Source organism: Andrena cerasifolii, chromosome 1 (assembly GCF_050908995.1).
Source record: "Andrena cerasifolii isolate SP2316 chromosome 1, iyAndCera1_principal, whole genome shotgun sequence".
Lineage (NCBI taxonomy): Eukaryota > Metazoa > Arthropoda > Insecta > Hymenoptera > Andrenidae > Andrena > Andrena cerasifolii.
This window is the reverse complement of record NC_135118.1, coordinates 1,312,907-1,330,909: the sequence shown is the minus strand read 5'-3', so window position 1 is coordinate 1,330,909 and position 18,003 is coordinate 1,312,907. Positions and strand designations below refer to the sequence as shown.

General features: G+C 41.0%; 2 protein-coding genes and 1 long non-coding RNA gene across 8 annotated transcripts in view; 2 read left to right on the top strand and 1 right to left on the bottom strand.

The window, feature by feature from the left end:
• LOC143373660 (uncharacterized) overlaps window positions 1-18,003 on the top strand; it is a 423,841-nt gene that overhangs the window by 22,939 nt on the left and 382,899 nt on the right. The gene's annotated exons all lie outside the window — the stretch shown is intronic.
• Window positions 1-18,003, top strand: part of LOC143374872 (uncharacterized) — a 617,708-nt gene that overhangs the window by 299,131 nt on the left and 300,574 nt on the right. The window lies entirely within an intron of this gene.
• The window catches only part of Wech (tripartite motif containing 71 protein wech), a 320,032-nt gene that overhangs the window by 69,428 nt on the left and 232,601 nt on the right, over window positions 1-18,003 (bottom strand). For all 5 annotated transcript variants that reach the window (XM_076812920.1, XM_076812554.1, XM_076812740.1 and 2 more), the window contains one exon: window positions 3,954-4,514. In XM_076812920.1, the coding sequence (XP_076669035.1) occupies window positions 3,954-4,514 (561 nt within the window). The remainder of the gene's footprint in view (window positions 1-3,953; window positions 4,515-18,003) is intronic.

Genomic DNA, 18,003 nt, shown 5'->3' with positions numbered 1-18,003 from the left:
TAAAAAAGAGATCATCAAAATCAGTCCATATGCTGAGGAGTTAAGGTCGGTTTATACAGCCAACGAGGACGGGCCGGGACGAGTCGGGCTCCGGACGAGTGCAGGCCGTGCCCCGGCCGGGCTTAGGACGAGCTCCGGACGGGCCCGAGATGCAACCTGTCGTGGCGTATCTGCCACAGCGTTGTCAGATTTCTAAGCTGAAAATGTTCTGTCATTAACTTTAGCTTACTCACAAGGGAAGATCCCGAGGTGTAACTGTGACTTTTCACATACTGAAGGTAGGGGAGACAGGGTATGACTGCATCATTTTCTTATTTTTATTTTTTTACGGGTTATGGCTGTAGGGATGTCCATTCAGACTCAGATTAATATAAACTACGTACGTCTTTATAAAAAAAATTGGCCCTGTGGATTTTGTCAATCAGATTAGGAACTAAGTCACATTATATGCAGGAATTTTTTTTTGGCAATACAGGGTGTCCGCGGGAAGACTGGACAGCTGGATATCTCCTAAAGTATTGGAGATAAAAAATTTAAAAAAAAATGTAATTGAATGGTTCGAAAGGGCCAATTTATTAGCCGAGACGATTTTTGTTTATTATTATATTAAAGGATACGATGGTCAAGTTCGGTTTTTCAAATGGAACTATTTTTTTTTTGAACACATGAGTTGATAGTGCGTTAACAAGACAAATTGAATAAGCTTCAATGTATACACTTTATTTCCACTGGTTTTTAAGTAATTGCGCTTGCAAAATTACTGATTTTTACTGGAAGAAAACCCTCTAGAATAGCAAGGACCGGGGACGGTCTTACTGGCGCCACGGGTGACATTGCCTGTTGAAATTGATACCTACCTGCCAAAGGTCTGGGTTAGGGATGGCAAGCCCAAAGGCTGGACAATTCTTTTCTTTCAGAAATGCTACTTAGGTAGGTACATCTGCGGTATCGAGAAGCGCATCGTTACTTTTATTTCGCACTTGCTTCTACGCGCGGATGGCCGGTTCTTTTGGGAGGGGGGCAAGTTGGATTGGTTAGGTTAGGAGGAGTGAAAGTTGCTAGACTAAATTACAACCATAGGGAGCAGATTGTATCAGAACCAATCCAACTTGCATCCCTCCCAAAAGAACCGGCCATCCGAGCATAGAAGCAAGTGCGAAATAAAAGTAACAGTGCGCTTCTCGATACTGCAGATGTACCTGACTAAGTAGCATTTCTGAAGGAAAAGAATTGTTCAGCCTTTGGGCTTGCCATCCCTAACCCAGACCTTTGGCAGGTAGGTATCAGTTTCAACAGGCAATGTCACCCGTGGCGCCAGTAAGACCGTCCCCGGTCCTTGCTATTCCAGAGGGTTTTCTTCCAGTAAAAATCAGTAATTTTGCAAGCGCAATATCTTAAAAACCAGTGGAAATAAAGTGTATACATTAAAGCTTATTCAATTTGTCTTGTTAACGCAGTATCAACTCAGGTGTTCAAAAAAAAAAATAGTTCCATTTGAAAAACCGAACTTGACCATCGTATCTTTTAAAATAATAATCGAAAAAAATCGTCTCGGCTAATAAATTAGCCCCCTCGAACCATTCAATTACATACTTTTTTAAAAAATTTTATCTCCAATACTTTAGGAGATATCCAGCTGTCCAGTCTTCCCGCGGACAACCTGTATATCCCGAGGCTGGGTTGGTTGTCACAAATTTAGATAGCTAAGTTTAGTAATAAAAAGCTGATACAATTAAGGAAGTAATATCATTTTTTATTGTAATTATAAATGCTATAGTGTTGAACACAAAATTAAACTTAGAAACATTATTAACAAACAGTTTACAACTTTATCGCTGAAGCCCAATTGTTCTGGATATGCTTTCTGAATACAGAGAAAAGCACACAAGGCAAAAGTCTTCTTCATATTCTTTTCAATCCTTATAATTGTTAATACTTTTCTCTTTTCTTTTATTTTTCCCTTTATCGGATAAAATAACTCGTTGGCTTACTTCTTCTTTCCAAATGTTCTGTGACAACTTGACCCAACCCGTTAAACAATCCCACCTCTCTATTCGTATATTAAAATGTTTAAAAAATGAAAAAAAAATCATTACAGTAAGTTAGAAAAAACTCTAAACTACGAGAATAATGCAAGAATATTATAGTCAATACTAAGAAATAAGCTATACTTACTTTCTGAAAAATCTGGTGTAATTTACTTTGAACGGACGAAAACAAACAATGACATGTCGTGTCTTTATGCGACTTCGCAGCGAATTGAGAAATGGGGGAAGGAGGCAGCGATATGTTTATGTCGGGTATAACTCCTCTACGTGTTGCGAGCACAAAATCCAGCAACGCTGCACTTCGACATGGCACGGACTCGGCCCGTCGTCTCAACGACTGGCCACCGAGCCTGGGCCCAGCGGGGAAGGAACGAGGAGCCGCCGAGTCTCCACCGAGCTCGGCGGCTCCTCGCCGTCCATAAGCTTACTATAGGGCTCGGCCCGTCCTTGTTGGCTGCATAAACCGACCTTTATGCGAGGACAAACATATAAAAAAATACATACGGTCGAATCTATAAGTTCCTCCTTTTTCAAGTCGATTAAAAAATGTATGACTATCATTTAGAAGTTCATGAAATAATACATGAAATGTTCCCTTTTCATTTCTAATGCTGTTTATGGGATGAACCCAATGCTTCCGCTTAGCTCATATTTTACTACATCTTTTGTGTAAAATCCAAATAGATAACATTTTAATCTCATTCATTATTCAGTGAAATATTTTGTCCAAAAATGAGTGGGGCACGAGAAGATATTTTTTATTGAAGAACAAATGATTGACCCGTATCTTTATACGTGTTCCGCCCTGCCTCGTGTGAAAGAGTCCGCTCGTTTCCACGTTTCATCTGTCGACTTCAGACAAAAAATATCGTGCGGCCGACGTTTGCGGGGTAGACAAAATCAGTATCGCGATACGAGAATCGTCGTGTGAACGGTTCCTATGCAAGCTATAATGATCAATGGAAAATCGGTATGCATCATACACGTATCGCGACACATGTATCGCCGTGTGAAAAAGCTCTAAAGTTTGCACGTCCTGTTGAAACGCACATCCAGCTCCATTTCCCTAACATCCAGCATTCATGCATCCGATCTTACCCTATACCTTACCGCGCAAAATTCAAATACAAAACTCTTTTCATTACAATCATTAAAAATGATCAGAATTATATCAAGTTTGGTGTAATTTTAATTGCACAATCTCCAGCAATCCATTGGTGGTACTTGTATGGAGATCTAATATTAATTATATAAATTCCCATTTTCATTACTGAGTGGCCTATTGTTCTCGTTGTCATTTTGACTCTAGGGTCTAGGACCCCCGAAGCGCGTGGTTTGAGAGCTTCGATCCGACAACCTTTCCCGGTCATAAAAGAAGGCCGTCCCTTTCACCTTTCCGTGATTTCAGGACTCTGTTAGTCCAAATGCCCAAATATCGTTGCCAACCAAATTTTAGTTTCACTGAACGGATAGGGGTTCTGCACTGGCATTTGCTGACATCCTTGATACGGGCAAGTGTGCGCTGCTCCATTGAAAAGCACGCAAACGATATTTTTTAACACTGATACTGACGGCCCAAAACTGACGTGTACGGAAGACAGTCGAAATTCACGAGTCGGACACGGAACTGACAAATGTGCGCTGAGCCATTCCAAACAAGCAACCAATATCTTTTACGACCACGGAACTGACACGTAACTGATATGTGTGTTTAGACCTTTAGTCTCTTTGGTACCTCTCATATGCCGTGGCAAGTGCAAAAAAAAGTAGCGGTGATAGCAGAACAGTTTCTTTTTAAGACAGATGACGCGGATTCTTTTCGAGACAGCACTGTATAATCAATGAACATAAAATATTAAGTTGTTTAGAAATTTTTACACTAGTTACGTTATTCACTTTCGTTACCTGTATACGATGATTATCCTTATCAGCTACAACTATACGGCGACGTGCATCCACCGCTACACCAGCCGGGCGGTCGAATTGTCCTGGTGCGGTACCATGAGTACCGAACCTTTTGAGGAAAGAACCATCTTGTCGATATATTTGTATACGGTTATTTGATCTGTCTGCAATTACTATGTGTCCTTCTTTGTCGCATGCTACACCCCAAGGTCGGCAAAGATTATCTTGCGCATCACCATCGTTCCCGATGATTTTCAATGGTTGTACTGATAAATCTGACTTGCGATTTCTCCGAACCGTAACTGGGAACGTATTCGAAGGAACTGGTCTTCCTCGTGGTACTGAAACTAGTGGAATCGAAGCTGTTTGCCTAAGAAATATTTGAGGCGAGTTCCCGCGACCTCTTACAGCTCGACGATCGCCTATGGGGCCTGGGTTATTCACCACAACAGCTCCGAGGTTTGTGATTGCATTAAGTAACGTTCCTTCCAAACCGTTAAAAGAGATCCAGTTTTCTTCTTGTGACGGAAGAAATTGTCGACTTTGGCGAATTTGGAAAACCTACAATGAATCAAAATAATGTGTTAAAAATCTTCGGAATATATAAAACTAATGTTACTGATTTTATTCTGTATTTTCAAAAGCAAAACAAGTTCATTCAATGCATTTGATTTTAAAAATGATTCTTATCTTCCATTGTAAAGATACACTACTCCGCGTCAAAATTAAGGGAACACTATAATTTCCCGAAAATTTTGGTCATGTTCAAATAGCTGTATCTCTGCGAAAAATGGTCGCAAAAAATATTTAAAAAACACATTTTAAAGCTTGAAGTTTCTAGTTTTTGAATCAAGGACTCCATTTTTTTCATGCATTATGATACTGTTTTATCAAGATGAAGCGCAGGAAACGAAGTTTCAGAAATTTTTGCCTAGTTTGAACGTATGCACAGGACAAACAATTTTTTTCGGTAAATAGAATGATGAGCCCCTATAGAGCAAACATTTCTCTTTAATTTCGTTTTCTTGGTTCTGTTGTATGATTTTTATTAACCGAATTATTCGCGATCAAAGCAAAAAAAGTACTTTTGACTTAGAACACCTCTAACTTGCGAACTCATAATCGTAGACAAATATTCATGAGTGTTTTGGAAATCTAAAATAATTTGCTTTCCGAACATTTAGTTGCCAATTCAATAAGATGTTTTTTTAGTCGTATAAAATCCTTTTTAAAATGATGCCAAAAATTGCATATTTACCATTTTTTAGAAAACATGATGCCACTTCAAGGAAAAGCATGGAATCATTCAAATGTCCACGTTTTTTGTGAGGTAAAACTACCTCTTAAACACTGTGCGTAAGCCAGACCGATCAGATTTTTTTTTCCGTTTGTCCTCGATGGTCAAACATGCGATATAGTCTGAAAAATTAAACGATCACCTGTTTTACGTTATGATTCTCTTCAAAACTCTGTCTTTGTTCTCGCGGCTTTTGAACGATTGTTGCACTTTTTTTGTTAGTTCAATGTCATTTTAGTAAAAAGAAAAGATTTAAAATATTTACGAAAATTTTTTTATCCAAACTCTTCGCAATGGCGAAAACTGTACTTCAATAACTGGCATTAGCACCACCCAAAGCGCGCCACAAATTGGCGCATGCGCGGTCGGATTTACGCCTCACTGCGCATGCGCCAACACAGCACGATCAGGCGCTGTGCCACAGCCTACTACTCACGCGGCAAGTTGTGACTTTAAATTCGACTTTCCGTCGAATTTTCGTACGATATTTGCGGCAATATCAGATATCAGTTCTTGGCCATCCAGCAGTGAGTTCAGATTTCCCATCCCATTGCACATGTTTAAGATATTCTTGGGCGACGTTTGCGACAACAGTACCCTAACCTGGCGCATTTGGGACAATTAGCACTGGCCCTCCGCCAAATTTCGACACAGAATTCCTTAGCGAAAAATTCGGAACTGCATTAACATGCACAACCGATTGAGGGAAGTTATCGTGCGGAGACGTGGCAACTCCCATTATTAGACTACATACAAATACACACGCACACAACGCGCGCGCGTGCCCTCATACTCACACGCGTCGAAGCGTGAGTTTGGAGTCAGAAAATACTGCGGAAGTGACGAACCGCAAGGTCTCATCTATCCATGCTGACGCACACACAATGAAGTCTAAATTCGATCGCGCATGCGCCAACTTGTGACGCGCTTTGGGTGGTGCTAATGCCAGTTATTGAAGTACAGTTTTCGCCATTGCGAAGAGTTTGGATAAAAAATTTTTCGTAAATATTTTAAATCTTTTCTTTTTACTAAAATGACATTGAACTAACAAAAAAAGTGCAACAATCGTTCAAAAGCCGCGAGAACAAAGACAGAGTTTTGAAGAGAATCATAACGTAAAACAGGTGATCGTTTAATTTTTCAGACTATATCGCATGTTTGACCATCGAGGACAAACGGAAAAAAAAATCTGATAGGTCTGGCTTACCCACAGTGTTTAAGAGGTAGTTTTACCTCACAAAAAAACGTGGACATTTGAATGAATCCATGCTTTTCCTTGAAGTGGCATCATGTTTTCTAAAAAAGGTAAATATGCAATTTTTGGGATCATTTTAAAAAGGATTTTATACGACTAAAAAAACATCTTATTGAATTGGCAACTAAATGTTCTGAAAGGAAATTATTTTAGATTTCCAAAACACTCATGAATATTTGTCTACGATTATGAGTTCGCAAGTTAGAGGTGTTCTAAGTCAAAAGTACTTTTTTTGCTTTGATCGCGAATAATTCGGTTAATAAAAATCATACAACAGAACCAAGAAAACGAAATTAAAGAGAAATGTTTGCTCTATAGGGGCTCATCATTCTATTTACCGAAAAAAATTGTTTGTCCTGTGCATACGTTCAAACTAGGCAAAAATTTCTGAAACTTCGTTTCCTGCGCTTCATCTTGATAAAACAGTATCATAATGCATGAAAAAAATGGAGTCTTTGATTTAAAAACTAGAAACTTCAAGCTTTAAAATGTGTTTTTTAAATATTTTTTGCGACCATTTTTCGCAGAGATACAGCTATTTGAACATGACCAAAATTTTCGGGAAATTATAGTGTTCCCTTAATTTTGACGCGGAGTGTAGCAATTATATTTATCTTATTGAAACATACTGTTTCACAAAGCTTCACCATAATTTACATAAGTTTAGTATGTACATTTATTATTTAGAAAGAATAATAAACTTCCAGCAATGAAAAACCTTCTTATCTTTTGAATTAAATTTAAGTTTATGTTTGGCGTGTTAAAATCTTTATAATGTAATCATAAATTAAATATATTTTAATTTTATCATATAATATAAAATATCAGGGAATTATTGGAAATGGAGTCGTCAGCACCGGTTCCAATGTCCTCGAAATATGTTGTCGGAGGCCATGATTTTGAATAACTTTTCTCTATACAATATGCAGTTAATAAAAGAAGTATTTGGACACTTTTTCAAATCGCATAACTTTTTTAGAATCGGTCCAAACGACATGAGTTTTCTTGAGAAGCTAGAGGGATTAGTTTGCTAAGTGACGTGTTTCGTCGTTTTGAAGAAATATGCAATTGGTCGGAGTAGCAAAAAAATAGTAAAGGTCGATTTTTCAACTTTTTTATATGAGCCTGTAATGAAAATTAAAAAAAAAACCGTTTGTAGATTGAATTAAGTTATATACATGCCTAAAATTTCATCAAAATCGGTTAACGTTGCTCTGAGGTATACACGCTTAAAGATCGCAGAATAAGGTCGAAAATCGCTGATTTCGGGAATTTCGTGAAGTACAAGTTTGTGAAGTACAAGTGAATGACCCGTGGCAACGTGAGATACGTTGTGGTAAATATTTAATTTCGTAGAGGTGCCACACAGTGCCCCTATTGTGTGAGAGTGGGCCCAATTTTCCAGACGGTCGCCGGGTCTGGGAATTGTTATGGCTCTGTTTATAGAGATAGGACTCTCCTCAAACCGTAATAAACACCCAACGACTGCTCCCAAACAGCTTCGAAAGGCAAAACTGCAAAGCGGCAGAGCAGTTCGACCGTGATCGACCGATGAATAGTCTCCGTGAAAGGAAGTTTGTCCTTTCCAAAATATGCTTAAACATTGCACAAATTCCATTTTTTCTTCATCTCGCTGTATCTTCGCGAGGGATAACTGGAACATCAATGTCTTAAGCTCATTTTAAAGCGGAGAGACTGCCGATTCTTTTGAGTACCACCGGAACCCGCTGTGATAATTTCTTATCGGTGGCCTTTAAGTATGAAGGTACCGTTTCGGAAAAATAAGGCTACAACATGTGTCGCACTGTCGGTCGTTCCCGCGGAAGCGAGCGCGCTTGTTCGTATCCCCACCCGCCGACATAAGTGACGATAGCAGCCGAAAGCAAGCCAAGTTATGCCGACGCTACCGAAGGTTCCTGTGTGTGCATACACATATGACACATTGATCCCTTGCTCCGAGAAGATGTGTCCGAGGTACTGTAATTCGGTTTGGCAAAACTGGCATTTCTCCTTATTTAGTCGGAGCCCCGTCTGCCGCAAACGGCGCAATACCTCGCGGAGATTGTCCAAATGCTCCTCGAACGTTCGGCCAAGGACGATAATGTTATCGAAGTATGCAAAGGCCCTTGGCTCCAGGCTGGGTCCGATGATACTATCTAGCATGCGTTGGAATGTGGCGGGCGCCGAGTGAAGACCGAACGGCATAACGCGGAATTGATATAACCCGCGTCCGGGAATGGTAAAAGCCGTTATCGGTCTACTCTCTTTGGCCAATGGCACTTGCCAATATCCGTTTGCGAGGTCGAGGGTGGAAATGTACCGCGCCTCGTGCAGTTTATCTAACGTGGCTTGTACCTGCGACAGGGCGTACGCGTCCGTTTCGGTGACGGTGTTTACTCGTCGGAAGTCGATGCAGAATCGCTTCTTCCTCTTACTGCTTGTCTTTGCCACCATCATCACGGGAGAGCTCCACGGGCTTATGGAGGGCTCAATTATCCCGGCCCCCCAGCATCTGGTCCACGGCCTCATTAATTAGAGCCTCCATAGCCGGGTTGCGGGGCGTGTACCGTTGCTTTATTGGTTCCGTCTTCGTCAGGCGGATGCGGTGCTCGGCGAGGCGGGATGAATCGCGCAACTGCCGGAGTGGCGGTAGCTCCTCGTTCAGGAGCTGTTGCTGTTGAGCACTCACATAAACTAATAAATAATGTTGCAATGACATGCGGGCGTCGCGCTAATGGCGTAGCTAAGATTAGGATCGTAGCTTTAAGTATTTTATATCCGACTATATGATTCTCAAATCCCTTTAGGAATAAGTTTTCTCCATTGCATTGTCTTCTTGTAACGGGACTCGGTCCTCCGTGTTTCCGCATAACCGTGTCTACTTTCGTTTTACAACTTCAGCAATATTCGTTAGCTGGTAATATTTTAGAAAAAAAAGGTACGTGGTCCCAACATCTGGTCGGCCACCGGTCTCGTCCGCGCAGTACTACGGCGTACCAAATTGCCGGGTCATAAAAACCATACCGTCGGTAGATATTCAATAGATCAACGCGGCCAAAATAATCCTCGAACTCGCACAGTTATGAATTTCACGTGTACGTACCACCCTGCTAAGAAACCTTTTCCTCCACCACGACTCCCTCGAAAATGTAAGGGCGGTTCCTTGATTTCAAACTATAACCAATAGGAAATAATTACTTGCAACCGCCCACTCTGTCATCTACCCAATCAACGAAAATCCGAGCTTACTTTAACGATACAAGATTTCCGAACAGTTAGTTCACGACAAAACGTCAAATCCAACAGATCGAACACCAAAGATCCGAAGTCGCAATAACGCGGTGTGAAGTCATCTTTTCGCAAAATACTTATTCACTTGTACAACATTTACACATGTTCTTTTATTAATATACTTTTATTGTTATTGTTTTTTCAACGTCTGCTTCAACCAATTTATTCTCCTTTACCACGGTAAATCGTAGTAAGGGTGCATGTTGCAACACAGTGTTGAGAAAAATCAAGACGGAGATTTATGCCCTCCGTTGACTTGACTCTCTGCAGTCCAGTCTCATTGTGGAACACGTGCTCGCAAACTCCGGTCCATTCGGTGCGCGAACAGTTGCAGTGCGGCTTCTTGCGCCGGCGTGCATTTATGGACACCGGGGGCGGTTTCGGCGTGACGATTCCACCGGTGGGCGCCGATTTGCACTTCCAGGCCCAACTTGGTCAAGACGTCGATCTCCAGGAGCGCAGCTTGCGATAAGCAGGGAGTACAGCGTACGTGTATGTGACTCCCTGTCCGTTGATGCTGGCAGAAAAGGTCATCTCCCCTTGCAGTGGCACTTCTGCGCCATCGGCGATGCTGGCCGTGAACGTAGCCGGTGTGAGTTCGTATCCACGCCACTGGCAGGCAGTGGCGACGTCTGGTCGGATGAACGATCTCGTTGCACCTGTTTCGACTAAAGCCCACCAGCGTAGGTTTCCGACTTGAAAGGCGAGGTGCAATCTGGTGTCCCCCTCCAATTGGTCGATCGAAGCGTGGGTGTCGGGGCGTTTTGCCGGTCGCCTCGAGGGCCGCGCCCTGCTCCGTTTCCCGAGATGGGGTTGCAAGCACAATCCCAGGTAGTGCGTCCGGCCGTGCCACAGTATGAACAGAAGAGCGGGCTTGCTCGTCTGCACTCTTGGCGGCGGTGTCTTCGCTGGCCGCATATGCAGCAGCTGGTCTCCCGGTCGTATTCGGCCTGTACCTTCGCAAGGCCGCTACTGCGGGTTGGTCCCGTAATCCGTTCTGGGCGCCGCTCGGGTTTGACTGCTTTTTCTTCGGCCGCGACTTGGTCTTGGGCCGCGGCCAGTTTTAGCAATTGCGGTAGATTTGTAAAATCGTCTCGCCCAATGTTCCGGCGGTACTCCGGGCGGAGACTATATACTTGCCGGGCCTACTGTTCCGGCTGTATTGTTGCAAAAGCGGGAGCAGGTCCAGCACAAAATCGGTGGCAGTTTCATTTGTTCGCTAGACGCCCCGAGTGATTGTTTCCTCGAGATCGTCCTCGTCTTCGGCGACCATGAAGAAGGCTCAAAAGTCGATTACAAAATCGCTCCATGACTGCCATTCGGCCCGGCGGAGTCTGTACCAGCCTAGCGCTCTCCTTTTTAAAATCTCGGAGAGGATCCGGATTATCTGGTTGAGGGTGACCATGTAGCCATGCTGGAGGTCTCCCAGACGTTGTAAGAATTCGGCGGCCCCTAGGCCGCGAACATAGCGGGTCCCCCACCTCCGTATCCGTTCCATCGGCGCACAGTGGTCGGACGCATAGGGGATAAGTGCAAAAAACTCATAATTCTCATAAAACTCATAAACTCATAACTCATCATTTCTGAATATTTTTTAATTATTTTTTTCACATTACTTCTTAAACATCAAACTTAAGATTATAATCTTAAAGAAGTAATTTAATATGACTTTTTCGCAAATAGTAATGCCGTTATAAATTAATATTTTAACACACGTAGAAAAATTTGCTTGCAGCAATTCAAGATTAGGCGACGAAAATCTTTAAAACAAAAAATAAAAACACTGCTTTATAGTTTATACTTGTTGTTTCCATCTCACGAGAGCATTCCCAGGTATTACTAACGATTTTTTGCATTGCGTGGCTTCGAATTTCCTTTTATGAATATCACATGATTTGCAATATACACATTTGACATAGTGATAAATCGTTTTGTTGGAAAGCATTCCTATGAGAATAACAATTTTGTACAAGATCGAAAATCATTCGAAACGCGCAGCGAAGAGCCGTGAATCTATTCGGGAGTCCTGCTGTACCCCCTGAAATCTTATGCGTTCTTACACATTAAACATTAATATCAGCTAGTTGCAAGAAGTAGCAGCTGATTTTTGCAGGACAGTTATGTGATGGTATCTACTTTCAAAATATATCATCAAGAGAAGGTAGGAACGTGTAGCTTATTTTGTAAGCCTAACGAAACCCAATCTGAAATTATATGTACCTTTCTTTCACTCTCGAAAACATGATTTTGGTTATATATTTTTGAAAACTATTTACGTCATGCATAAACTGATACTATACACGTTTATAATACACAATACATTTCATTATAAATATCCCCAAAATTGAAAGAAAAATGTCTAAACCTTGGTTAGAAATCTGTCAGAATCCAGCTAGAATATGATAGGTCTACTTCAGATGCATTTTTCTTCCATATTAAAGAGAAAAACATATATTCATTTTCATAGCAAGATACATTATTTCATTGACTACCAGGAAATAATAATCGATACCTAAATATCCGACTTTCATAATTTAGGGTTTTTTTTCCATATTCTAACCACTGTGCGGCGTCAACTCCGGGGCTATCAAGCTGATCCCCGCGCCGGGCATAATTCTTGGCAGGCTGCTCCCTGCGCTGGGTGCAGTTTCCGGAGGACTGGTCTGCTGGCTCGAGCCCTCCGTTGTTGGCGAGTTGGTCATTTTTACCACTAGTTTTCGGCCCTGAGGGCTCAATGCAAAACTGCCGTAAGGAAAAGCTGGCACGAACATGTATGCAGAGTCGAAAGGACGACTTCAACTAACATTAAAAGTTTTTGGAAATTTATTAATTCGAGAAATAAAGATCTTTCTCTTCCGCAATCGATGCACTTTAACGGTCAGTATTTTCACAATAGTTTGGATATTACTAATAGCTTTGCGTCTTTCTTTCAATCGGTATATGTTCGCGATAGCCCATGCACTAAATCTTTCAATTCTAACCACTATATTGATGCCTCTGACCTATCCATTAGTATTGGTGAAGTTTTTCATAAAATTTCCTCTCTTTATGTCAACAAAGGACCGGGCGATGACCCTATTCCACCTATCTTCTTTAAATAATGTAGATACATCATCGCCAGGATCTTGTGCATTATTTTCAACATGTCATTGAGATCTGGCATTTTTCCGTCAAAGTGAAAGGGCAGTATTGTACCACCTATTTTCAAGGCAAACGATAAGTCTCATATTTCGAATTACAGGCCACTTAGTATCTTGAATGTCATGCCTCGTGTTTTCGAAAGTATTATTACGGATAAGCTCTCAGTAAGAATATCATCATTAAAGAGCAGCATGGTTTCGTTTTGGGTCGCTCAACTACCACGAATCTTCTATTGTACCATCATTATATTGTAAATGAACTTGAGCGTGGTTATCAAGTTGACTCTATTTATACTGACTTTCGTAAAGCCTTTGACACTGTCAAACACTCGGTCCTTTTACGAAAACTAAATGCTATTGGTATCCGAGGCAATTTACTTGGATGGCTATCGAGTTACTTAACGAATAGACACCAAACGGTCAAATTTAAAGGTAGCCTTTCGAGGACTTATCAATCCACTTCTGGCGTACCACAGTCTTTTCCTGCTTTACGCCGATGACCTGAAGATATTTAAAAGAATTGCGATTGTCGAGAATGTAAATCTTGTTCAGGGTGATCTCAATAGGCTTTGCGACTGGTGCAGGGTTAAAGAGATGACATTGAATATTTCCAAGTGTCACGTTTTGCATTTTACTGAGTTTTCACTTAATCGTACCTTAGTGGACTCTATCAATAGTATGCGTGACCTCGGAGTTACCTTCAATTCTTCGTTATCGTTTTCTCAGCACTACTATAATATTAGAAATCAAGCGGCTAGAATGCTTGGCTTCATTATGCGTGCATCGGTAGATTTCGTTAATCCCGGTACCTTAATCACCCTGTACAACGCATTAGTCGTTCCCCACTTACTGTACTGTGGCATCCCTATCGGGAAAAGTATATTACATTCACGTGGCAGAAATGTTCTCTGCTCAAGAGTATTACGCGATGTTCTGGGTGAACCTTCTGTTCAACAGGATTACAATTTGCGCGGGAATACCCACGGTTCCAAACACCAAGTAAAACTTCATTTTCACCAATTTTTATTACGTAGGAACAACACGTTCCATGAAAAATAAATTAAGTGATCAGTGTTAGTAGTAGCCGCGCACTGAAGTAAATATTCGGACATTAACCCGGACGCACTTGACGTTGCGATCCTTAACGGTGGTATCGTATACCCGAGATAGGATCGGTTCAGTGACGTAGTGACACAGGTTTTCAAACTGCAGGTGAATTTCCGAAAGGATGAGTTTTTGTTACATTATTGGCGACTATTATTTTTTAAATTTAACGCAGGCTATGGCTTCTTTCCGGCGATAATTCTCAAAATTTCCGTAGGTAAATATTTCTTCGCTGTTTTTAAACGGCCTTATTCATTATCAACAACAGTGTTAGCCGTTATTGAACTACGGATTTTTATCATAATAACCAACTACGATCACTTTTCGTTCGTTCCCTATTGCATACCTTTTCGTTTGTACGTTATTAAAAAAGGAAATTTACGTGATCCTTATCCTCTCACTCCAAAAAATTATTACTTTCGATTCTTCTAAAAAAAAAACAACTGTGTATTCGTCTTCTTACGTTACACATGATTCACTTTAAATGGCAAACAAACCATGGCAAAAGGTTAGATTTTATTTGTTACGTCTTTCTCATTTGCCATCCTACGCAATTTCCTTCGATGCATGCCGCCTTGCTTGTTCGTAGTCGCAGCGCGGCCCGGCGCGCGGCCACGCTAGCGCGGGAGCTCCAGCGGAAGGCTCGCGCTCTGATTGCTTGGGCTTTTATCTTAATATCTCGAAAACGAAACCCCAGATCCCAAAACGGTTAAGGACTTTTTGATGTCTTTTTGCATCAGGATATTGCATGTTCCGGGATGTCCCTCAATTCTGGGTCATCCTGTACATTAGAGTGGGCCGAAAAAATCCAATTATCGAAACTCGAAACAGCCTAGTACGGAAAAGTTGCCTCTGGGAAAGAAAAATCGAGGCAAAAACTCGGCTTCTCCCGAAATTTAGATTCTGATTTTATAAAAGAAAAACAATTTTTTTAGTTTTTTTGGTGAAAATAGTCACATTTATCTGGATTAGCCAGGCATAATGAACCGAGGTACATTTCGTGACCCCCGAGTTTACCGTTCGAAAGTTTTGAGGCGACAGACAAACACACAAACATACGAAACACTTCTGCTTTATAATACAGGGTGTCCCACTAAGGAGTGGACAGCGCGATATCTCTTAAAGTATTGTCGATAAAAATATAAAAAAAATAGGGAATTGCATGGTTCGAGGGGGCCCATTTATTAGCGCGAACGAATTTTGTTTTCGATTATTATTTTAAATGATACGATGGTCAAGTTCGGTTTTTCAAATGGAACTATTTTTTTTTGAAGACCTGAGTTGATAGTGCGTTCCAAGACAAATTCAATAAGCTTTAATGTATACACTTTATTTCCACTGGTTTTTAAAATATTGCGCTTGCAAATTTACTGATTTTCACTGCAAGAAACCCCTCTGGAATGGCAAAAACCGGGGGCGGTCTTACTGGCGCCACGGGTGGCACTGCCTGTTGAAATGGATACTTACCTGCCAAAGGTCTACGCCAGAAATGGCAGGCCCAAAGGCTGGACAATTCTTTTCCGTCAGAAATGCTACTTAGGTAGGTACATCTGCGGTATCGAGAAGCGCATCGTTACTTTTATTTCACATTTGCTTCTACGCTCGGATGGCCGGTTCTTTTGGGAGGGATGCAAATCCGATTAGTTCTGATACAATCTGCTCCCTATGGTTGAAATTTAGTCTAGCAACTTTCACTCCTCCTGACCTAACCAATCCAACTTGCATCCCCCCCAAAAGAATCGGCCATCCGAGCGTAGAAGCAAGTGCGAAATAAAAGTAACGATGCGCTTCTCGATACCGCAGATGTACCTACCTAAGTAGCATTTCTGACGGAAAAGAATTGTCCAGCCTTTGGGCCTGCCATTTCTGGCGTAGACCTTTGGCAGGTAAGTATCCATTTCAACAGGCAGTGCCACCCGTGGCGCCAGTAAGACCACCCCCGGTTTTTGCCATTCCAGAGGGGTTTCTTGCAGTGAAAATCAGTAAATTTGCAAGCGCAATATCTTAAAAACCAGTGGAAATAAAGTGTATACATTAAAGCTTATTAAATTTGTCTTGGAACGTACTATCAACTCAGGTCTTCAAAAAAAAAAATAGTTCCATTTGAAAAACCGAACTTGACCATCGTATCTTTTAAAATAATAATCGAAAACAAAATTCGTTCGCGCTAATAAATGGGCCCCCTCGAACCATGCAATTCCCTATTTTTTTTATATTTTTATCGACAATACTTTAAGAGATATCGCGCTGTCCACTCCTTAGTGGGACACCCTGTACATTTGGGAGTGAAAATGCGTGGGGTGTAATTACACCCCTGTACACGGTTAACGTTATACTATTGGTACACAGAGTGATGGTTAAGGCTGAATCTCGTAAGTGCGATTGGCCGCCGGCTGTAGCGGCCAGTTGCACTTACGAGATTCAACCTTTAGATGTCGTTGATTGTGATAGAACAGTAACTAATACTGGATGGAAGAATTCTGGATCTAATTCACAATATCGAAATGATTCTTAAAACACATTTCTAATAGATTATTTGAATATTACACTTCAATGTGTTTCCATTCAGATATTTATTTGAGCATTTAGAAGGTTAACCTACAGGTCAACAATCGTTTTGTGGTCCTATTGGGAAGTGTCGTTTGAGCGGTGAAAACTTACCTGTCGTTTTTGAGAGCAATGATTGAGGTATTCCATCTATTGATGAGAAAGTTCTCAAACAACTTTAGTAAGGACTAGCAAAATATACCCGCGCTTCGCTTCGGGCTTCGGGATATTAAGGACTCCATGGAAACAAATTTCACCCTCTTTCACCACCCCCTTAGGGGTTGATTAGGGAAACATCCTAAAATTGGGTTTTAGGCATTTGTGTGGGTAATCTTTGTGAGTAAGAACCAAGTAGATATCTAATCGGGCCTAAGAGATATTAGGAAGTGCGGGAAAATACATTTTACCCCTTTTCACCCCCTTGGGGATGGAATTTCTGGAAATCCTTCTTTAGTGGGTACCTACGTCATGAAAACTATATTAAACGCTTTGAGCTGGGCGTTGAAGAGTCAGTTACTCAGTCAGTCAGTCACTTCTTCTTTTATATAGATAGATTGCTGCAATAAACGCATTTCTGTGATAGGACTTATTTCCAAAGCCCGCCGAGTAACTACTCTTGCTCTTATTTCAGGAAGTTTATTTTCATGCTGCTCGATATTTTTATATTTTCTCAAAAAAGAAGAACGTCTAGCACCAGCGGATTGTCCAGAAAGATTTTTTTTGCATATTAATATTAAGACGAAAATATAAATGTCCCTTATCTTAAAAGGACGGTAGGTACTCGAGAGTGACGGTATATTACACAGGACCACAATTTTTTTTTTTAATTTACACAAACTGGACCACCTGTCCTATATGTATTTTGGATCGCTGAATTCAAATCCGCCACCCGTTTTGGCCCATAACGTCTAGTTTTTCTGTAAATTGCAAAAAAAATATTGTAAACCCGCACAATGCCATATAAGCACAACATATCCTATTTCCACAAACTTATAACGTCAAACTCTCTAACCCCAAGACTACAAAACCTCTAATCCCATATTTCGTTAACCCTCTAAACCCAAAAACCTTATTTACACATATCCCCATAACCCACTACGGGGCGTTTGTATCTCAAACGCGGAAATAAATATTTTCAAATTTGCTCAATCTTCAAAGTCGCATAACTTCGCTAAAATTCATCGAACGTAGATGAAACAAAGAGCATTTTAAAATTTGAACTTTCTACTTTTCGACGCTTTGAACCACTTGTATGGAAATGGGTATCCAGGGGGTAAAATCCGCCTTAAACAGAAGTATGCCAAACTGTAGAAATTTCTTAATGTCTGTCAAGTGCTACGGAGTGCAAACAACATTTTTTATGTTTTCTATGTATTCTATCGCAAACTGTGATCCTTTGTCTTTAAGGTAAGTCAA